The 23,202-nt window shown below is 55.2% G+C and overlaps 1 protein-coding gene across 3 annotated transcripts; it reads right to left on the minus strand.

The window, feature by feature from the left end:
- Positions 1-323: 323 nt before the first annotated feature.
- Positions 324-23,174, minus strand: ATP8B2 (ATPase phospholipid transporting 8B2). Of its 3 annotated transcripts, none has more exons than XM_080648686.1 (28): positions 23,050-23,174; positions 20,651-20,718; positions 18,432-18,490; positions 17,965-18,078; positions 17,739-17,837; positions 16,928-16,989; positions 16,755-16,827; positions 16,403-16,473; positions 16,189-16,268; positions 14,366-14,524; positions 14,025-14,113; positions 11,357-11,553; positions 8,691-8,899; positions 7,762-7,805; positions 7,291-7,456; positions 6,948-7,136; positions 6,683-6,798; positions 6,429-6,593; positions 6,230-6,341; positions 5,986-6,091; positions 5,713-5,857; positions 5,335-5,518; positions 4,960-5,183; positions 4,630-4,713; positions 4,087-4,332; positions 3,797-3,935; positions 1,295-1,425; positions 324-1,094 (listed from the first exon to the last, which is right to left on the minus strand). In XM_080648686.1, exons 2-28 carry the CDS (start codon positions 20,679-20,681, stop codon positions 816-818), a joined length of 3,573 nt encoding a protein of 1,190 aa, XP_080504812.1. In that variant the 5' UTR covers positions 20,682-20,718; positions 23,050-23,174; the 3' UTR covers positions 324-815. The 3 variants fall into 3 exon arrangements, with proteins under 3 accessions (XP_080504812.1, XP_080504813.1, XP_080504811.1); XM_080648687.1 differs by lacking the exon at positions 23,050-23,174 and adding an exon at positions 22,597-22,616; XM_080648685.1 differs by lacking the exons at positions 20,651-20,718; positions 23,050-23,174 and adding an exon at positions 19,745-20,138.
- Positions 23,175-23,202: the final 28 nt, after the last annotated feature.

Below are 23,202 nucleotides of genomic sequence, written 5' to 3' on the forward strand. Positions count from 1 at the left end.
CGGGAGTTGATATGCGTGTGTGGTGGGGGAGGGGGTGGCTCTTCCCTCTCAAGGTGAGGAAGGAGACAGGACCAAACCCTCCTTTATTCTCTGTGCACCCTCTGGCCGACAGGCACCTCCCTCCCTGGTCAGCCTCACTGCCCCTCAGCCCCTGGAGGGCCAACCCAGCTCGGCAGCTCCTCCCAAACCACCCACAACCAGCCAGGGTTGGGCACCTGTGTGTGCCAGCCTCCTTTCCCAGGAGAGCTAAGACACCAACCACAACACAGAAGTCACTCAGAGGCCTCCTCCACTTGCCAAATGAAAAAGACAAAACCAAACTAGACACAAAGCAAACCAAGGAGAGACATACCCACGTGAGGGGCCCAGAGGCCCCAGCAGGTCTCTGGCTTCCCGGCATGATACATTCTCATGTGATTCAGGAACAGGGCCCCGAGGGCCCCTGGGGAAGGGGAGTAGAAAAATACAGAGACTAGGGTCTCCCTGTGGGTTCCCAGGCAGGCAGGGGTGGACCCAATCTCTCACAGTTTTTTCTTGTTTTTGGTTCCACATCTGGTCCCCCACTGGGGCTGGTTCCAGATGGCCAAGCCCCTACTCTGCTCGAGGCCTGCCCCCTCCCCCTCCCAGCGAGTGGGAGGGCCCCGGCCGGGAATGTCCCAGACGCTTCTGATGGGGCCAGCGGGCCAGAGTCCACCAGGGGAGATGCCTGGGAGAGGCAGGGCAGGAGGACCCGCAGCTCGTAGACACGGTCCTCTCGGCGGCCGGCCTGCCCTGTGTGCTCTGATCGCTGGCACGGGGCATAGAGGTCCCAGCCCTCACCCCTTGAGGGGCTTGTCGGCCCCTCCGCTGGGACTGCTGGCGCTGTCACTCTTCTTCCTGCGCAGGCTCTCGATCCAGCTGGAGCTGGAGCGGGTGGTAAAGCTGGAGAGCGCCAGGGAGCTGAGCCGCATGTTTTTGCCAGACATGATGAGCTCCCCGAAGCCTTCCTGGTGGGAGAAGGCGTAGCCAGAGCGCCGGGACCCTGTGCGACCCACCCGCCGCATGCAGCGGTGCTGGGCCTTCTGTTTCTTCCTCACCAGCTGGGTGTAGCGGACCTGGTGGGGGCGGGGGAGGGGGAGCACGAGGAAGGAGTGGCCATCAGTGCGGCTGCGTCACACGCCACCCCGAGAAGGGACCCAGAGCCCCCAGGACAGGACAGCATGGGGGCCACCACCAACAAGGGAGGCACGAAGCCCAAAGCTGCAGCTGCGTGAGTGTTCGTGCCAGAGGGGCTCTCAGGCACCCGGCTTCTCACCGTGTCCGAGAGATCGGGCTTCAGGTTCAGCTTGAGGAATCGAAAAGCGACCACAGGCAGGATGCAGACGACCGTGGTGAGCGCGATGGTCAGCCACACGGTGGGCTGGGCCAGGGTGTTCTGCGCGTTCCCTGAGAACGCAGAGGAAGGAGTCAGAGGCCCTGGGAGCCACACAGTGCACAGTTCCCCGTTTCTATTCCTGGCAGCCCCACTCCCCCAGTCTCACAACCTAAGTCATCCTGGCTTCCGGCTCCTCCTGCTCCCCATAAAGATATCTCCAAATTTGACTCTAGCTCCAAACTCTCCCCAAAACTTCAGACCTGTTTCTTTAACTGCCTTATGTGACATCTCCTGAACGTCTAACAGGCATCTCCATCCCTAATGGCCACAAGTGAGCTATTGTTTCCTCCACCCCAACCTGCTCCCTGGCCCCAGCTCCAGAAATGCACCCTCCCATTCCGCTGCCACCACTAAAAGCCCTGAAGCCACCTCCGACATCTCTCTCTCCAGCTGCCCATCCAATCCGTTGGCTCTACTCCCAAAATGCCTATGGCATTCGGCCCCTGTCCGCTTACTGCAAGCCACCACTGCTCTCACCTGGATTCCTGCTAGAGCACCTTGCCCACTACACTTCATTACCCAAAACTCAGCAAGCGTGATCCTTTAAAACCACAAGTCGGCTTATGACAATTCCCTGCTCAACGCCCGCTCAGGGCTTCCTCTCACGTTTAGGTTAAAATGCAAAGTTCTTACTCTGACCTACATGGGCTTAAATGATCTGGACCGATTCCCACCGCCCCGCTCCCCAGCCCACTGCCCAAGCCCTACCTTCCAACACTATTTCCTACACACGCGGGCGCGCACACCTACACACACACACACCCCTCCCCTGCCCAGGCCCTCCCTGCGAGCCCCCACCTGCGGCTTTTGTATCACTGCTTCTTCTTCCTGGAGCATTCCTTCCCTTTATTCAGATTTCTCTGCGCCAATGGCCCTTCCTCAAGAGGAGGGATGACTGTTCTCACCCCTCTCTACCCTACTTGATGTTTCTTTATAGCTCCAAACAGTGTATCTATTAACTTATAAGCTGTGTGTAACTCTCACTGAAATAGGAAGCCCAGGAGGGCAAGGATTCTGCCTGTTTTGTTAACTGCTGCATCCCCAGCATCCAGGACAGCGGGTGACCCACAGTAGGGGCTGACCGAAGGCCCACAGATCGAGAGAAAATGCCAAAAGTGCGAATGCATCTTTCACCTCATGCCTCCCAGCCAGGCCCTCCCTGTTTGCCACCCACCACGGCCACCTTGTCACCGGTTCTGAACAGCCGTACACTCAGTCCCTGCCGTGGTTTCCTCACTGGCCATCACCGCCAGATTCATCTTTCTGAAGGAATCCTTTGCTGTCATTCCCCACTCTCTCCTCAAAAGACAAAAAGCCCTGGCCGGTTTGCCTCCGTGGTACCGGGTTGGCCTGTGGACCGAAGGGTTCCAGCTCCGATTCCCATCAAGGGCACGTACCTCGCCTGCAGGCTCCTCCCCGGCCAGGCCCTGGGCAGGAGGCAAGCAATCGATGTGTTTCCCTCACATCGATATTTCTCTCTGTCTTTCCCTCTCTCTTCCACTCTATCTAAAAATCAATGGGAAAATATCCTCAGGTGAGGATTAAAAATAAAAATAATAACAATTATTGTAATAATTTAAGAAAAAATAAAGACTCCTGGCCAGTCAGATGCCAACCTGACAGCCTGGTGTTCTGACACCTCGAATGCCCGACCTTCCACGGCCTCTCCTCCACGGTTCTCAGGGGGTATTCCGGCGCCACCCTGTCTGGAGCGCTCCCCATGCCCTAGACACAAGTGGCCCTTTCACACTCTCAGCTCCCTGACTTGGAACCCGACTCCCAGTCCGGGCGCCACTCACAGCAGCCTCCTGTGTGGGACTCTCCCTGACCACCCCACATGCACTCACTTTTTTTTTTTTTAAATATATTTTATTGATATTTCTTTTTTTTTTTTTTTAAATGTATTTTATTGATATTTCACAGAGAGGAAGGGAGAGGGATAGAGAGCTAGAAACATCGATGAGAGAAACATCGATCAGCTGCCTCCTGCACACCTCCCACTGAGGATGTGCCCGCAACCAAGGTACACGCCCCTGACCGGAATCGAACCCGGGACCTTTCAGTCCGCAGGCCGACGCTCTATCCACTGAGCCAATCCGGTTTCGGCACATGCACTCACTTTGCCGACCACGGTGCCTGCCAGCCCTGGACCTCCTTTGGGCCCGGACTGTGTACAGCCTAGCAGGGCTGTTCTTCACTTTCCGGACGTGGAAGCCCCCTGCGGGCAGCACCGGGGTCAGACACACGCCGCCACCCCCAGAACACCTGGCACCTCAGGGGCACCGAATAAATGCTCGCGGAGTGCAGACCGGCAACCTACCCTGTTAGTCCCAGGACAGTTGTGACACCCCAGCGCTTCCAGGGGAAGCCGCAGAGACTCACCCACAAACCGGAACTGGTTGGGAAACATGTCGAAGAGCCCATTGCTGTGCATGGCAAACAGAATGGCAAAGTAAACAGCCACGCTGCCCCAGATGAAGAAGTGGTTGATGGCCGTCCAGTAGCCCGTATCCAGCCCAATCTGCAACAAGCAGGAGCTGTCACAGGCAGAAGGAGCCAGCACCCCAAAACCCGCCCCCTTCCCAGAAACAGAACGGCAGTGCCCAGGGAGGCCCCAGGACAGGAGGCTCACTCCTTCCAGAGGCGAGGGCAGTTCCCCAACTGCCTCATACCTGCACGCTGACCACAATGACCAGCGAAGTGGCCACAGTGACTGCAAAGGACTGGTAGTCGGCCAGCTGGGTGCCATCGTCCCGGGTGGCCTCAGCAAACACTCCATAGGGGATGAAGAACATGAGGACAGAGGTGTAGATGCCCTGGGCAATGCAGATGAAGAATTCCCGCTTGTTGAAGAGGAGGTTCAACTGGCCTGGCTCATATAGCTTAGGGTACTCCATGCTCCGCTGCTCGGGGACGTCCTGTGTGGGGAGAATCAGGTCACATACGAGGCCTCAGTAGCAGCCGTTCTGACTCGGGCAGCCCCTGTCCCTGCCTCCTCCTTTCTAAATTCTTTGACACTAGATCTAACTTCCAGCCCCCTGCCCCCAATCCATCTTTGCTCAGCCACCCAGGGGAGTTACAGGTCAGCTGTGGCTGAGAGGAAGAACACCCTGCCAGCTGGGAAAAGGCCGTCCCAGGGGCCACAGGCAGAGGGCACAAGTCGCACACCCACCACTATCAGGGTGACTCCTGCTTGATCATCACACTCCCCATACCTGATCGAAGACCCCCATGGCCAGGACTGGAAGGGAGGTATATACAATGTTGTAAAGGGTGATGAAATACTGGTCATAGACGGTCTGGAACGAAAACAGGGGGAGAGAGAGGAAAGAACATGTAGCCTTTCTTCACTACAAATCAGGCGGAGGAAAACGGCGATGTGGCGTAGATGGAGCCCCAAGGAATTTTCCTTCAACAAGCATTTTTTAAATGCACGAACCAGACAAAAGCTAGGCCCTCAGGGATTAAGCTTTGAACAGAACAGATACAATCTCTGCCTTAAGGAACTTACAGGCGGACATGCCAGTGGACTACGAGCTCACTACCTGGGCTGAGAAGCCGCAGAAGAAGCCAAACCAGAAGTGGACCATGGTGAAAGCAAAGTTCTTGTAGAAAAAATAGCAGAGGAACTTGCACATGCGCAGGTAGGACCAGCGCCCGTGCACCAGCAGGAGGCGCTGCAGAAACTTGAACTGGGAGAAGGAGTAATCGGAGGCCAGGACAGCCTGGATCCCTTCTTGCCCGCTGATGCCCACACCAATGTGAGCCGCTGCAGAGACAAGAGGGGACACGAGGGTGAAGACGGCCACACCCCTGAGAATCCCACCAACTTAGAGCCCCGTCCCCCCTTAGTCTTCCCTAACCTCAGGGGCCCCTCCCTCCGTCCTCCCACCCAACCTACACATCCACACGACACTCACTTTTGATCATGCTGACATCATTGGCTCCGTCCCCAATGGCCAGGGTCACAGCCTTCTTGTACTTCTTCACCAGTTCCACCACCTGCGCCTTCTGCAGGGGGGTCACCCGGCAGCAGATGACAGCTTTGCAGGCGCAGGCCGTCTCCAAAAACTCCAGCTCCATGTCGGCCTCTAACGCATGGGCCTGCGACACAGAGAACCCTGAGAGGCCCCGCCTTCCCCAGGAGAGACCTGGGAGTCAGCCCCGCCCCGTCCCCTTAAAGCCCCGCACAGCCCCCTGAAGTCGAGGGAAATCGGAACCAGGTAGGACATAAAGGCCATTCGGAGAGAAGTGCTCTCTGGGAAAACACTGCCCAAACTAAGGATGGCAACACTTACCAGACTGTGCCCATTGATGACCAGGGCATACTCCCCAGCAACCGCTTCCAGGACAGAAGTGAGCTTGGGAGAAGAAGGGTTCTCGTGGTAGGTAAAGCCATTGCCTACGGTGCGGGACGGGTCCACCATCTTCTCCCGCGCCTTCCTGTGAAGGGATACCGGAACCGTGGTCTCCCGGGACAGGAGCAGGGATTCCAGCCCAGTCAGGGCCCAGGAGGCCCTGCCCGACCCATGTTCACAACACAGAGCACCCGCCAGCGCGGGCCCGTTTACCTGAGCTCCTCCCGCACCTCCAGGACGGTGTGGCCAGTGACCACGAACACCTCGGACATGTCGTCCGTCAGCATTTTGCAGGAATAGCCAATGTTCACAGCCGTCTCTACCAAGAGAGAACGCAGGAGCTACGGGCAGGCCCCCAACAAAGTCAGCGCCTCTCCTGCCTGACGCGCTAGGCTCATGCAGGACCCGATGGGGCTGCTGTCCAGATGCAACTGCCTCTGCCCCACTGGCCTCTCACCTTGTTTGTCTCCGGTGAGCACCCAGATCTTGATGTTGGCCAGTGTCAGGAGGGCTATGGTCTCTGGAACCCCTTGCTGCAGCTTGTCCTCAATGGCCGTTGCGCCCAGCAGCTGAAATACCACAAGAGTCCCTGGCACCAGAGTCCCAGACCCGAGCCTTCCTTGCTCACTCACCCTTGGCCCATCTGCAGCCCGTACCATCATGTCGCTTTCGATCTCCTCGTACACGCTGGCCAGCCTGTCCTCCCGGCTGTCCTGGGCCAGGCTGGCTTGGAGCCGTCTGTCAGCCCACTCCTCATAGTGCTCTTCCTCCAGGTCCTTGTAGGCCAGCACCAGGGTCCTCAGCCCCTCCCCTGCATATTCCTGGAGGCAGAGTCAAGAAAGTCACCCCTCGCCCGCTCCCTCCACAGAGAGTAGTGCAACCACTGGGTCCCTCCGTGCCTCACACCTACATTCAGGTGGTCAGTGGTGCTGTGGAGCAGCTCGTGGGTGGAGGGGTGGAGTCTGTCCAGCAGGATAGTGTCAGCCCCTTTGCAATAGAGTCGGATCTTCCCCTCTGGATTTCGCACTGAGTGAGGAGCGGGAGAAAGGCCCAGAAAAGCTCAGGCCGGCGAAGACCCCAACGTCAACGGATCAACAAAGGTCCCCCAGCACACCTCGCCCCATTCCACGCGTGCAAGCTGCCCCGAGTCCTCCAGCACCCGGGCCTGGCCTTACCTATGACCGACATCCGCTTCCGGATATTGTTGAAGTCCAGGATGGCCAGCAGCTGGTAGGTGACGGCTGTGCCCAGCTCATGGACAGTGATGGTCTTGGGGGTACGAGAGCGGAACACGAAACCAAAGTTCCGGGCTGCAGTGACCAGGGCCCCCTCGTCCGGGGACTGGGCTTTGTAGAACAGCTCCCCTGGGTGGGAGGAGGAACACCCGTGGTGGAAGTGGCCACCCTTTCAGCCATGTGTCCCACCCGGGGAGCTCCAGGGCAGCCGCCGTGCAAGCAGTCCCCAAGCTTGAAGGCCCGAGTCAGGTAGGCGAGAGCGCAAGCCAGCTCTGCAGCTCACCTTCGTTCTTTTCTTCGGACATAACAGTATGACACAGGGAGAGGAGGCGGAAGAACTCATGCACGTGGGGGTCCCCCATCTTAACAGCCTCCAAGAGGGTGGGGTCCCAAAATAAGAACTTCTGGTCGGCCAGAGGATTGAAGGAGAAGTCGACAGGTTCAGGCCTCTGTGGCAGGTTAAGGGGGCAATCAGGAAAGAGTGGGGTCACCAGACAGCACCCCAGGAAAGGTGCTGTCCCCACTCTATTGTTCCCTGCCCTTCTAACCCTCAGGAGGAGAGAAGAAGATCCTATCCACTGTGGGCCTCAAAATTCCCAGCTACCAACTCTTCCTTGAAATACCCATTTCTCCACGCAGCTTCCACCTCCTGACCAGATAACACATCGCTCCTAACTACACCAACTGCTACCGGTTGGGCCCCCGTTTAACTGGCAAACGGAATACACAGAATCACTGTGGGGGCTGAACCTACCTCTCCCACTTCGGCTTTGTGTCCCAGGACATCGAACACATCACCTACACACAGCCAGGATGGAGAAGCAGCATCAGAGCTAGCGTCCCTTAGAGCAAGGGGAGAAACCCCCAGCACTCCCTCCTCCCCCACCCCCCACCCCCAGGCACCTGAAACCCACAACCCGAATTGTTGAGCAAATGTCACACAGATTCACACTGCTGACTCAGAGGACAGGCGGCAACAGGCACCCTGGATCCTTGGAACCCCAGGACTAAAAGTCATGGCACCCACTGCTCCCCATCCTGTCCCTGGGACCCTGCCCCCACCGCTTGCCTCCCAGGGCAGCTCCTGTTTTATAGCCCCCCCCCACCCCCCCGCAAGGGCTCCCAAGCCTCCTGGGGTGCCTCTCACCCTTTAGGCCTACACAGCAGACAAGGCCTCACACACTGGCCCTCAGGCCCGAGTTAGTACAGAAAGCAGTTATAAGAACCCCCTCTGCATAAAAGTCAGACATCACACACCCTGCCCCAAGCCATCCCAGCCGCTCAGCCACAAGGCGCCTGCCACAGGGCCACACCAGAAAGACCATGGTCACATTCCAGAGACTCACGAGGCCCCTGAACAGCAGCACAGGGTGAGTCTAGCACTCCACAGGGCAGCCCAGATCCCACCTGGCCAGGACGCCCCGAGGCCAGGGTCTCAGGCTTCACTGCAAACAGGTGCTCCCCCACTGCCTGGAGCCGAGACCGGGTGAGAGGTCAGCAGACAGGAGGGAAGCACTGTCAGTGTCCGCGTCCTGACAGGGGACCCAGAGGGGACCCTTTCAAGGTCCCCCAGGCCCCAGGAGGAAAGAAGTAAAAACCCAAATGTCAGGACCGCCGTGGGAGTCCCGGGCACCACGCTCCTGCCAGGCGAGAGGCGAGCCCCGTCCCGGCGGCGCCACGCACCGTAGCTGCGGCCGTGGACGGAGCACTTGTTGAAGACCATAATGTTCTGGGTGAGGGTGCCCGTCTTGTCGGAGAAGATGTACTCCACCTGCCCCAGCTCCTCGTTCAGGGTGGTGGTGCGGGCCTCCGCAGGCGTCCGCTTCTTCACGCAGAACATCTTCTTGTCCCAGTTGATGAAGTAACTGTGGCCCAGGCGAATGACCTCCACGCTGCACAGGAGACAGGAGGTGAGGCTGGGCGGGAAAGGAAGCAGGGGCCCACCCACACAGGCCTTCTCTGCAGGTGCTCCGGCTGGGGAGAAACGAGAACAGTGACACCTGGGCACCACCTGGGTGGGGGAGGGGGAGGAGAGCCGGAAGGTGGAGCCAGCCACGTACAGCCGGCAAAGGAAGTCCCCGACCCCGACCCTCTGATGCTCTCCAGACAAAAAGGTGCAAAGGGTCCGGGCAGGCAGGGCAGACAGCACAGGCAGAGGAGGAAGAGGGACTGGAGACAAGGCATTCGCCCAGTTCTTACCTCAGGACTAATAATACAGAAACCATGCAGAGAAAACAAGAGAAAGTGCGAGAGGGAAGGGAGAGAAAAAGAGAGAGAAAAATAATGAGGGTGCTGCGCCTGCCACAGCAACACACGTGCCACCTCCACAGGGGCCACAGCGGGAGAGGAAACGGAGCGGGCGCTCAGCCCACTCCTCACTGGCCTCACGCAGCTGACACCCTTCCACCTGGCTCAGGGCTCCAACCCCGGCCCGACGCTGTGGCTTTCAGAAAGAACGTGAGGCCAACTGAGACGCTGACTCCGGAAGGCGGAGGCGGCTCAAAAACCTGGGAAATGACCTCAGTTCACAGTGGCATGGTGTTTTCAACATGCCAAGGTCTGCTCACACCCTCTCCTTGGCTAGGCGTGTCCTTTGGGATGTGGACTGTCAGGGTTTCAGAAAAGGCCCTGTGTTAGGTCCAGGATAGCCAAGCAATGGGGCCACGTCGGGAACCCTGCTTCTGACCCGAGGTTGCACTCAGGATCCAGTTAATAGGCAAACACTGAGCTAGCTGGAAATACCTTCACGGACGTTCCCCCCACTCAGCTGATTAAGTGCCACCCCCAACCCCCACTTCCCCCAAACACACACACTGTGAACTTGAGGAGACTTGGAAAGAAAACTTTCTTAGGTAGCTACCGTGGGCTTGAATACAAAACACCGAACAGCAAAGCCCAAAGATGGGGAAAAAATTAGGTTGGAAGCAAGAAAACACTTAAAAAGTACTGAAGAATCAGAGTTACAGTGACAATGACAGACATGCTACCACCCAATATTTGTAAAGTAATTTGATTTTTAAGCTATTTTCCAGTCCAGTGTCTTATGTCACGGCATCCCTATGAAGAAGGTAGACCAGGTATGGTCATTCCCATTTTACACGAGAAAACTGAGGCCTCGAGTGATTGTGGATTTACCCGGGTCATGTAACTAAGGAGAACGCAGGACCGAACCACAAACCTGAGTCTCCTCTTAATGTGCTAGGAAAGCCCTCAGCCCAGGAACTCTATCTCCTATCACTGCCATCGGCACTAGGATTCGGGGGCTGGTGGGGAGACTGGAGGACTACCTGGGTAATCTGTATGAACAAAAACATGGCTTATGGGAAGAGTTCTCAGACTCCATGAAGCATTTCCTTCAAAAGGTGCAGGTTCACGTAACTCAAGTGCAAGGCACTAAGCACAAAATGTCTCTCTTGGCCACTCTTCCTTCCTCCTCTCTGTGTGCATTCTCACTGGTCCAGCCCTTGTTAGCGGCTTCCTCCAGCATCCTAGATGTCTCCTGGATCCTATCAATGCACACCCCTGTCTGCCAACACTTCCTAAAATATTTAGATTTTTTTTTTTAGGAATCCTTTAATGGTTTACTAAGTACAAAGGTCAGAGGCAAAGATTCAAGACCTTCCACAATGGGAACAAGCTTAGGTTTCCAGCTCTCTGCCCCACCGCCAAACTGTCCTGTGACCATCCCAGGTTCCCATTTCCAAGCCCGTGTTTCCAGCCCTCTCCCCCAGGCTAACCTTTCACCCCTCCCAGCCACCACTCAAAGCCCAGTTCCACAGCCACCTCTTCAGAGATGTCTTCTCTGATTAACTGTGCAGGGAACGACACCCTCCCACATGGCATCTCAGTGTCTTACGCGGCTGGTCTCTCCCCTCCCCTAACAGTCTGCTGCTTTTGAAGGCAGAGGCCATGTTCCATGTCTCTGCGTCCCCGGCTGTACACATACGCCTGTAGGCAGAAGGACTTCGAAGACACTTGTTCCCGTTCTGTTTTATAACGTGTTTATATCTTTCTTCCTGGCCTAGACTGAAGCCCCTAGAGCGAAGGAGATCCATTCCTACCTCACCTTTGTATGTGCCACACACCTAACATGCTTCTTTGCACAAAGTCAGCATGCAACAAACATGTGACAAATAAACAACACTGTTTTCATTCTGTACAGTCCGAAGTGCCCGGGAACGGTGGTGAAGTTAGCTCTGCACACAAAGATAAACAAACAACGTAACATGTTCACAGCACGGGAAGGGGACGCCACATTCCTTCTCGAGTATGTCACCTTCACAGACAAAAGCTGGCCACGGGGCAACCCCAGCTCCCTGGAGAGACCCCAGGCACAGAGAGCGACGTACCTGACATACAGCGATATGGGCACGACGGTGTTGAGGATGATGATGTAGGACCAGAAGGAGAGGAAGCCAGAAAAAAAGGCACTGTCCACCGCCTCATCCCAGGGCAGGTAGACCTGGAAGCGCATCCCGACCTCGTGCTCCCAAATGGCATTGCCAATGGCCAGGATCACCCCCATGCAGACCAGGAATCCAAAAATCTGGGGAGGAATGAGAAGCAGAGGTGAGGCTGCCACTTAGGAGGCCCTCCAAACCAAGTGCGTCCCTGCAGGTCATCGCTCACACCTGATCCTGCAAAAGCTCAGGCATCTTTTTTTTTTGTTCATCCTCACCCGAGGATATTTTCCCACTGATTTTTAGGGAGAGTGGGAGAGAGAGGGAAAGACAGAGAGAAACATCGATGTGAGAGAAACACAATCGATTGCTTGCCTCCTGCACGCGCCCAGACCAGGGCCTGGGCCAGGGAAGAGCCTGCAACTGAGGTACGTGCCCTTGACCGGAATCGAACCCGGGACCCCTCCGTCGCAGGCCAACGCTCTATCCGCTGAGCTAAACCGGCCAGGGCCAGGCATCTTTCAAATGGTGGCACACGCCAGTGGGAAGCACCCAGAAGTGGCAACAGGTTCTAGTCTGCCACCGACAGCATACGGCCTTCTCTCTGAACCTTTTCCCATCTGCTGTGCAGCTCCCCATCTGACATCCTAGAACCCTTACGAGACCTCAAAGATGGTAAAAGTGGGAAGCATTTGAGATCTTGCTTCCTGATATGTCCTCAATGTTGCTCAAACAAACTCTTATAAAATTTTCAACAGGCTTTTATTTTAAAAAAAAAAAGGTGATAAAAGTGGGGGAAAGCTGCTTTCAAAACTCCAAAAGAAACTTAGTGGAAATCACCCATTTACTTGAGCTAAGCCTCCATAAGCCAACAACAATGTCAAATTTCTGTCATGCTCATTATCTCATACAGATTGCGCCCCCGCCCCCCCCCCCCCCAGCATTTTTAAAATATGTTTTTATTGATTTCGGAGAGGAAGAGAGAGGCAGAGAGAGATAGAAACATCAATGATCTGAGAGAATCATTGATCGGCTGCCTCCCGCACATCCCACACTGAGGATCCGAGCCTGCAACCCAGGCACGTGCCCTGACTGGGAATGGAACCGTGACCTCCTGATTCATAGGACGACGCTCAACCACTGAGCCATGCGGGCTGGGCATCCCCCATTTTTTTAAACCAGGAAACAAATTGTATTTTCAGAAATGTAGATTTCTCGATAGCCAAAAATCTTATAAAACTTATAGTCCTTGCCGAAACCGGTTTGGCTCAGTGGATAGAGCGTCGGCCTGCGGACTGGAGGGTCCCGGGTTCGATTCCGGTCAAGGGCATGTACCTTGGTTGCGGGCACATCCCCAGTGGGAGGTGTGCAGGAGGCGGCTGATCGATGTTTCTCTCTCATCGATGTTTCTGGCTCTCTATCCCTCTCCCTTCCTCTCTGTGAAATATCAATAAAATATGTTTAAAAATAAAAAAAATAAAAATAAATAAAAAAATAAATAAAACTTATAGTCCTTGAAGAAGAAACCTAAGAAAATTTTGGAAGTTGAAAGAAAAAAATTGAGACCATTGTCTGATTTCAGACATCCATTTGCCAAGCTGCCTTCATTTTTTTTTTGGTTGTTAATTCTCAACCAAGGACATTTTTCCCATAGATTTTGAGAGAGAGAGAATGGTAGGGAGGGGTAGAGAGAGAGAGAGAGAGAGAGAGAGAGAGAGAGAGAGAAACATCAATGTGAGAGAGACACATTGATGGGTTGCCTCCCACACGTGCCCAACTGACCGGGGCTGAATATTGAACCTGCAACCCAAGTATTAGGACATGCCCTTGACTGGGAATCAAACCTGCAACCCTTTGGTGCTTGGGCCAATGCTCTAACCATTTTACCCCACCGGCCAGGGCTGCCTTCACTCTTGATGCTTTGGAACAAAACAGGAATCATCCTGGTACACAAGAGCCACCAGGGGGCGATGCAAGCCTCTGCATGATAGACCCACTCTCTCAGGCTGGGTTTCTACAAGACCTTTAAGACCAGGGCGGAGACTGTCTCACCAGAGGCTCGGCCCAACCTTTGCAAGCTGGCATGGGGTGGGGGAGGGAGGGCAGGCAGCAGGCAATGGGGGCGCATGAAGGGAGGAAAGAAGGGGAGAAGAACCTGACAAGGAGCTCAAATTTCTAGCCAAACAAGAGAAGAATTCGGGAATTGCCAAAAACTGAAACAGAAACTTTTCCTTTGGGATCCTTCCCTCTTAGAAGGCAGGGGAAAACACCCCATTAGACCCCGTTCTCCATCCCCCAAGTGGAAATTTTTCTTTTAATGCCTTCTCCATCCCCATGAAGGCCTCCTTGTCCCAGGCAAAAGCAAACAGGGGGTCACATGCTACACTAAGTCATCATCATAACTGGAACCCAGAGAAAGGAAGACTTGTTTTAGCTTTAAGTTGTTGATTCATACACGTTCTTTAAATAATATCTGCCAAGTCTAAAAGGAACCTGAAATAAGCACTGCCTTTGAGGGGCTGACCTGCCAGTGGCTTTACAGCCAAAACCTGAAGCTTGGCTACTGATCAGGGAGGAGAGATGGGAGCAAAGGGAGAACCACATGGGGAAGCCTTACCCAAAGCACCAGAGTATTCATGAGGCGATCGATGCTTGTTCTCTTGAATTTCGTCCTGCCACTGTTCTGCATCAGCTTAGTATCAGGACCTACAAAGGAAGAGGCAGGGCTAGCAGAGCCAAAGAAGGGAACCGCCTCTGGGCTCCTGCCCAGCCCCCAGACTACAGGACGTCAGAGGGGAAGAGAGACACAGAGACACAGGCTGGGTGCACAGGAGGCTTGTGCTCAGGGCTGCAGGGTTTTGCCTTACTCACGGCACCAGCCCACTCGCTTCCTCCCACGCCTGAGGGAGGCTGAGGAACCCGCTCTCACCTTCTTTCTTTGAATCCCAGGCGGCTCACCTGCAAAGATGACCAGCCCGAAGCACCACTCGGTGTTTCGCAGCACGCAGCCCCGCAGCAGCATGTTCTGGTTGCTCAGGGGGAACTTGTTCTCCTTCCAGTAGAGCGTTCCACTGAATCTGTCCAGCTTGTTGTTGGGAGGTTCGCAGATCACCTCACCTGGATGGAAGACAAGAGCGCCACGGCTCAAGGTACAGTCCGTAGCTTGACCGTGAGACGGCAAAACAGAGAACGCAGCTGAGGGACAGGGTGTTGGGGTCAGGACACGGCCCATCCACACACTGCTGTGTCACTGTGAGTGAACGGGAAAGGAATGGGGCCACATGAACTAATATTAAGAGTACACACACCCCAAAGCACCGAACAGACTGTCAAATTACAGTGGGAAGGCAGGGGAGGGGGGGAAAGAGATCAACCAAAGGACTTGTATGCATGCATATAAGCACACCAATGGACACAAGACACTGGGGGGGTGGGATGAGGACATGCAACAGGGGGTAGGCAAGGCTGGGGGAAGGTCAATGGGGGGGGAAAAAAGGAGATATATGTACTAATATATGTAATACTTTAAACAATAGAAAAAAGAAAAATACGCATTACATAGAGAAGAACAACAATAAAAGTTATGATGGATTTAAAAAAAAACAACACAGAATCACACACCCTCGGACCCAGTCATCCCACTTTGGGGACTCTATTCTACAGAAATAATAGCACAGGCCACAATTTTTATTGAAGCATTATTTGAATAGAAAGACTAGACACAACCGAATGGTCAGTGAATAGTTGAGTAAATTATGGTACATCAATTCTATGAAACAATATGCAGCTATTAAAAAAATGAAGTAAATTTCTTTATACAGTGATGTGATAAGATGATGATGAAATGAATAGGTAGAGGCAGGTTGCAGGGATTCGGGTACAGTATGATCCCACTGATTTATGTTTGTATAAATCGGAAAAAAGTATGAATAAAAACACATTCAAGTGCCAGTTAACCTGACTAAGAAGGTAGAACTGGAGGTCAGGAGAGCTTTTTCCTGTGCATGCTGCACAGTTTGTCTTGTTAAAAGAACATATAGCACACTATTCTGAATTGAATAAGAATAAGAAATAAGAATAAGCTGAAATTCTATCAATATGCACAGCCAGGAGGGAGTTATCACCCATAAAGATCTCTTGGAAAGACCATTAACTAAAAAATAAGTGGTAGTGTCCGACTGGTGTGGCTCAGTGGTTGAGCATCAACCTATGAAGCAGGAGGTCATGATTTGATCCCCAGTAGGATTCGTTCAGGAGGCAGCCGATTAATGATTCTCTCTCATCATTGATATTTCTCTCTCTTCCTCTCTGAAATCAATACAAATATTTTTATTTTTTATTTTTATTTATTTATTTTTTTATTGATTTTTTACAGAGAGGAAGGGAGAGGGATAGAGAGTTAGAAACATCGATGGGAGAGAAACATCGATCAGCTGCCTCCTGCACACCCCCTACTGGGGATGTGCCCGCAACCAAGGTACATGCCCTTGACCGGAATCGAACCTGGGACCCTTCAGTCCGCAGGCCGACGCTCTATCCACTGAGCCAAACCGGTTAGGGCAATACAAATATTTTTAAATATATATATATATATTCATTTAAAAAATAAACATAAGTGGTAGCCACCTGGCATTCCTGACACCTCCACACCACCCACCCCCACAAGAGTCCAGGGAGCTCCATAATCACAGCAACAAGAAGCCAAAAGGAGAAAGTACAATTTAAACCCCAAAACCCAACCACCTCCTCTTCCTGAAAGGCACTTCTCCAAAATTACTCACCATCAAACTTGGCCAGCTTACTGATGTCTCCCAGCTCCCAGGTGACTGGGATCGCCTGGCGCACTTTCATGTTGGTCTCTCTGGAAGGACACCCACATTCCTGCTTACCCAAAGTAGTCTTAAAGGTGCACATCCCTCAGACCTGGGGACCTCTTTCCAAAACAAGCTTGTTACCCCTTCGGAGGCAGGAGTGGTGTGACACTAAGCAACTCACCCATCGAGTTCTGCTGTCTCTATGTAACACAACCCATGAGGCTCACTGCTGGAGAGGAGGAGGAGGTCCGCCTAGGGAGAAGACCTAATGAGAATCTCAAAGACCCGATCCTCCACCCGCCATGGACTCTGCGATGATCCCTGCTTCCACCAAGCATTCTTGGCTTGCTTAGTCCCAAGCATGTGAATGGCCAGAAAGGAGCCAGCCCCAACCATACTAATATGACACAGGAGCTTCTCACTTAAGAAAGTTTCCTTCCAACGCGTTTAAGAGGCAGCAGTAAACCAGGAGCGGCTCATCCTTTCTGCCAAGGAAGCACCCTATAGGCCTAGAGGGGCACCTGGTCCCTTACCGCCACAAACTGGTTATTTTCTAGCTTGATGATATCACCAACACAGACATTCATCCACTGCTCCTGCTGGAGGCTGAGGCAACGAGAAGACAGAGAGGAGGCTGTCAGTAGCTAGAGAAGTTCCCAGGAAACCCCTGTCCTCCCAAGGCCTTCCGTCTCCGACGGGCACTCACATTCCATTGATCAGCACCTGAGACTGTCGGTTATTCACCTGGTTATCGCTCTTGTGGCGGAACTGAAAAGAAGGAAACTAAGAATGGTAAGGCACCTTCTCCTGCTCCCAGCAATTTAGATGAATCAGTGGCATGCAGAGCATTCTGGGTACCAGCTATACACGGAGTGGCCAGATTATTATGATCTCTGAACGCATAATAATCTGGCCACTCAGTATATGTATGTATGTGTGTGTGTGTGTATTAGAGGCCCAGTGCATGAATTCGTGCATGGGTGGGGTCCAGCCAGCCTGGCCAGGGTGAGGGGACATGGGCGGTTGGCCGGCCTGCCTGCTGGTCAAATTCCTGGTCGAGGGGACAATTTGCATTTTAGCCTTTTATTATATAGGATATACACTGAGTGGCCAGATTACTATGCGTTCAGAGATCATAACAATCTGGCCACTCGCCCTGACCGGTTTGGCTCAGTGGATAGAGCGTCGGCCTGAGGACTGAAGGGTCCCAGGTTCGATTCTGGTCAAGGGCATGTACCTTGGTTGCGGGCACATCCCCGGTGGGGGGTGTGCAGGAGGCAGCTGAATTGATGTTTCTCTCTCATCGATGTTTCTATCTCTCTATCCCTCTCCTTTCCTCTCTGTAAAAAATCAATAAAATATATTTTAAAAAAAAATAAAATAAAATAATCTGGCCACTCAGTGTATATACACCTGTTCACAGATATACTCTCTCTCTGCCTCCCCCTCCCTACTCTCAGCCACAATAGCATGAATCTAGCTGGACCAGGTAAGGGATGGCAATGAAAACAACTCACATAGTCATCAGTGGCATCTTTAACAGCTGTGATGGTGAGGACAAGAACCAAAGGCACAATGGTGGTGAACCAGGACAGGGACGAGATCTGTGGGATCAACTGGAAAGAGGAAAGAGAAGGCATGCCTCTGAGGCCCCATCCTATGCCTTCTCTTCCCCTCGACCTTTCTCATCCTGGACTGTATGTGGCCTTGTGAGTTGCCAAGGGTCTCCCATGGGTTACTTACCTGCAGAATAAGAAGGAACAGGAAGTAGGTATTGGCAACTTCCTGGAACTGCTCAAAGAGGTTGACAGGCAGGAAGGTGAGAATATTGTACTTGGAGGTCTTGATGCAGTTACTCTATGGCAGTGGGAGAGAAGACAATGAGGCAACCTCCAACCCCAACCCAGAACCAGACTGAGGGTGCCTCTTCCTCTACACTGCCCTAAACCTCGGTCCCCAAAAGCCAGCACCCACCCACAGGTGTGGGAGGGGAAAAGAAAAGAGAAGGGAGTCTCATGGGGTCAATGTAACCTCATCACTGACAGGTGAAGGCATGAAAAATTCAGCACAGTGGCAGATGGAGAGTGGTGAGGAGGCTGCCTGCCCCTCCCCCAAGCACTCTCCAGTCAGCCCCGACCAAGGATGCTCCTGCACCTTTCCCCTCTCCAGCTCAGGAGGAGGGTCTGAACGGGTGGTCCAGAGCCACTCACCGCATACTGGAATTTCTCATTGTATTCTCGGTCATTGGCCCGTGCCCTCCTTTCTTCTTCTGCAACGGAACAATACTGCAGTCAGGAGGAGCAGGCCCACCCCACTTTGTGGGGTTCACACTGAGGGCCCTTGGTTCTTTCCACAGTACCGTTTTAAGGAGTTAGCGCCACAGCTGAGGTGTCACTGAATTCCTCCCTCTAGTCCACCTCTCCTCTCACCACTAGCCTGATTGCTGGGCTTTGCAGGCATCACATTCACAAAACAAGATGCCTGCTTTCCTCACCAACAACCCTCAAGGTCTTCCACTGGGGGCATGCCGTTCCTCTCCCCGTCCCATTAATTAACGCCTGAGGCGTGTATGGTCTTGGGAATCCCGGAGGAATAGCAACTGGAGGCAAAAGCTCCTTCTCCTGGGAACCCTGCAGACCGAGCCGCAGTGGTACCGTCCTCTCCTACCGGGAGCTGGGCAGGTGGCAAGACCGAGGGTCACAGTGCCCTGGAACTGCTCTGCGGCAGGATCCCAGCCCCACGTGCAGTACCCCCTACAGGAGCCTCTGCTTGTCACATGTCACCAGCAGTGGCTTCTGACTGGCCCGCAATGACATCACCTTATTTTAAAGCTCATCTTCAAGTAGAAGGGGGGGTTCAGGGATATGGGTCATGCAGACGGAGACAGACAGGAAGGAGAGAGGAAAACAGTTGCTCTCTAAATGTGTGCCATCTGCACACATGTCTCCTATTTAACACATGTGTCACTGCGTGACCTATGACCTACACCTATCCTGAAACTCCGTAGATCTGGGACTGTAAGCACCAAGTTCAGGGACAGAACATGGGATGTCTTAGGAAGGGTTCTCCAGCCCATCTCCCAGGGTCACATTTACCACAGGCTGAAAAGGGGGGCATCCTGGTTAGGCAGTAAACATAATGCCTTAAACCTGTCCGGGAGCCAGAGCAGCATTCCACACCCCTCCCCTCACCCCTCACCCTTCACCCCTCGCCCCTCACCCCCTCCGAGACCCCTGCAGAGCACACTGCAGTACAAAACCTCAGACCACAACATCCTCTGTCCCCAGAGCCCTCCCTCTCTGACATCACTTTACTCAGAAACTTCCCCAGAGGGGACCCTCGGGCTGAGACCTCTGCTAAGCCACCAAAGACCATGCAAGGGAGAGTTAGGGACCGGACCCTTCTGAGCCAGGACCTCTGGCTGGAAAGGAGAGGTACAGGGAGGCTGAGGACAAGCCAATGTCAGGGTGGGAGAGGGGAAATTATGGGCCCGGGAGAGCCGCCAGTCGCTGCCTCCCGTTACCTGTCCCCCAAGAGGGCTTCTTTCGGCTCCAGTAGGGGGGCGCCCCGGCCCGGGCCCACTTCTCTGGCATCTCCTTGGGGACTGTCATGATCCCGGTTGGAGCGGGGGAGGGCGGCCTGGTTGTTGGTCGGTCCTTGGGCTCAGTGGCGCCGATGGGGCGGCCCCCCTGGGAGGCGCAGGAGCTGCGGCCGCTCAGAGGGGAGCCCGGGCCGTGGGGCGCGCACCCCAACTGCAGCCCCAGCCATTCTCTCGGCCTCCCTCACCCGGGGACGCCACGCGCTCAATTACGCCGCAGCTGCCGGCCCAGATGCCCCAGCCGACACCGCGAGCTGAGTGGTCCCCAGCCGAGCGCACGTCCCGCGCCCCGCCCCCGCCCCCGCCCGCTCCCGGCCGCAGGGCAGCTGTCTGCCAGTGCCGCGTAGGCGAAAGCCTGCGCCCCGCCCCGCCTCCCTGTCCGGCCAATGCGGGTGAGGGGACGACAGTGTTGTCGGGGGCAACCGCTTTCGTCCCACCCCCACCCCGCCTGCAGGAAAACTAGGACCCGAGGATGCAAAAGGAGGGAAGAAAGGAGGGAGACAGGAGGTGTGAGGGCAGAGGGGAGAAGGTGGAAACACAGCTCCCCAAGCTCTTCAGGCCAGAGAAGAGGAGCCCCAGGTACCCCAAGAGAAGAGTCTGTGTGTTTAGGGCTGAGGGGCAGGTACTCAGCACCTCCCAGAGAACCCAGCTCAGGGATCAAAGGGAAGAATTCGGTTCCCTAGGCTCCAGGGATGAGGAGTTCCAATCTACCCTCCTTCAGACTCATTACCATTGTCCCTCTCCCCTTTGCTCCCTGAGCCATAACCCCTACTATCAGGTGTCCCTGATAGTCCATGGGACACCCCCCCCCCCAACTCCTGCCTGTCTTACCTGGGGGGCGCTTTTTTGCACACAGTGCCATCTCACCCAGCAAGGTCCCAGCAATCCCATGGGAGACCCTGCAGGAAGGTGACAGGTGGGTGAGGTCAAGAACCTGGGGGTAACCCTTCATTCCTTTCTTCAGACTCCTCCTGAAGGCTTTCTGCCCCAGTTCTAACCTTGCTCCTCTGTCCCCAGGCTTACCCACCAACTCCCCACCAACACCTGCTCTGATGGGTCCCTGAAAAAGGAGACTTCCTCCCCCCATGCCTCTGCCTTGGATAACACAGGGGGACTGACAGGTCACAAAAAGCAAGACCTGCAGGGAAAGGAAGGTGGCAGAGAGAGGAGGCCAATACTGACTGGAGGGGCACAGCTCTCAAGGTACCCATCCCAGGGCAATGGATGCCCCATGTGCCCTCCTCGTGGCAATGAATGGTGCCTGTGTTTACTGGAAAGCAGAATTTCCACCAAAGGACAGGGTGGGGTTGAGGGAACACCAGCCAGGAAACACCTGGCAGAGCATCAGGAAACAGGGTGGGCAGGCTCTCCCCTTCTCAGAAGTGTGTAACCCTCCAATCCCCTCTCCCCCGTTACTGGGGCTTTCATGACCTCCTCCTGCAGGGGAGCTCACATCAGCAGCACGGCCTTCACTTCCTGTACACAGTCCCCAAACCACTCCTCTAAGACTAGGTCAGCCACCTTTCTGGACAAGCAAGGGGTCTTCCCAACCCCAGGAGGAGTTGTCCCTCTCCCTCTCTCACCCCAAGCCTATCCTGCCCGTCTGGCATTGAGTGCAGGTTCCAGGAGCATCAGTCAGATGGACCTCTGCATCCTTCCGCCTTCCCTGTCCTTCCTTTCACCGGACAAGGTAAAAGTTCTAGCTTACAAGACAGGGTCACAGAGCCTCACCCCTACTCCCCAGCCTGATCCAAAGGACATTGCCAGCCAGGTCGTGGGTCCTCTGGTCACCTCCTCTTTCTTCGTCTGGATGGAAAGCCTTCCTCCTCCTCAGTTCCCCTGCCTCCAGCCTACTGGGCACACCCCGCCAGCCTGTCAGCCCCGAGAGATACTAATTGCCTGTCTGCTCAACCTCTGTAATTACAGACTCTGGCCACAGCCCTGTCACCCACACCAGTTGTCTCTTAGACGCCCTTCCTGAACCCCAGATCAGGCAATACTGAAACCCACAAGTCCTTTTCCTCCCTGGCCCTCCCCAACCCTGGCAGCCAAGGGTGCCTGGCTCAAGAAGAAAAACCTCATCCACATTTTAGAGATGCCAAGCCTCCCCGAGGGCCCCCAGCCAGGGTCTCCACCCAGTCTAGAGTGTGAGTCATGGGAGGGTGGGGTGTGAAGGGAACGGTCAAAGGAGAGGATGCAAGGGTGGGCATCTCCAGTCCCCTAGCCAGCCCCACCCTCCCAGGGAAGCAGTGGAGAAACACTATCAGCCCACAGATCTGGATTTGAGTCCTGTCCGAGTTCATGAAGGAGCTGCGCAGCTTTGGGGAGTCAGGAGCCTGGACACTGACCAGGAAAGTTGTTTAACCTCCAGGACCCCTGGGGAGACCGAAAGCTGGCTTGGTCCCAGACCTCATCCCCACTGGGGGGCTGTACTAGGAAGGGAAAGGGAGGGGGGAGACCTGAGAACAGGGACTCTTCTCACTTCTCTTTCCCAGCCTCATAGGGCCACTAGCCACGTAGCCCTGCCCCCTCACCCTGCCCCAGCCCCAGCCCCAGCCCCAGCCCCCTCTGCAGCCACATTTGGGATAAAAATAGCCAGCTCTGGGAAGAAGGCAATGCTCCATGGAAGAAAACGCTCCTCCTCTGGGCCTGGCCCCGCTCCCTTCCACCCATCCCAAACCCGGGAAGACTGACCCCCTTCCTTCAGAGGAGGGGTCCGGGTATTTGTGGGCAGGGCAGGGGAGCCGCAGAAATGGAACCCAGGACCCCCAACTCACTTGCCACCACCACCACCCCTGGCCGCCTTCCATCCCAGGACTCACTGCCCAGCTTTGCGCTCCCAGCTCCCCCCTCTCCCCGCACCTGGCTTTTCCTCACGCCCCCAAAGCCTACGGTGCCTAACTCGCTTCCCAGGCACCCGAACCCCGGGACCCGCTGCTCCTCTCACCCCACAGGTCTGCGCAGCGCTCCTGTCTCCGCTGCTCCACTCGCTTCCCCTGGGCACCCCGAGCCCCGAGCCCCCATCCTCCCGTCCTGCAGACACCTTCCACTCCCCATCCTCAGGCTCCCGCGCCCTCTTCCCTCTGGTCACCCTCTCCTCCGTCTCGCTGGCTCCCGGCTCTGCCCCGTCCTCCCACATCCCCGCCGGCCCCTCCGCCCCGAGTCGGCTTCCGCAGCCTCTGGCTCGCCTGGCGCCCCGCGCCCCGGAGCTGCCCCGCGCCCGACCTCACCTCAGCGCTCGGCGCTCGGCGCCCACCCCGGCGGCCCCGTCCTGCCCATGCCGGGGGCTGGGGCGGGGGCGCTCGGCTCGGCTCCCCGCGGGCTCCCGCCCCCCAACTGCAGCCCCGCTCCCACCGGGGCCTCGGCCCGCTACTTTGTGTCAG

Source organism: Plecotus auritus (assembly GCF_963455305.1).
Source record: "Plecotus auritus genome assembly, chromosome: 12".
NCBI classification, from domain to species: Eukaryota; Metazoa; Chordata; class Mammalia; order Chiroptera; family Vespertilionidae; genus Plecotus; species Plecotus auritus.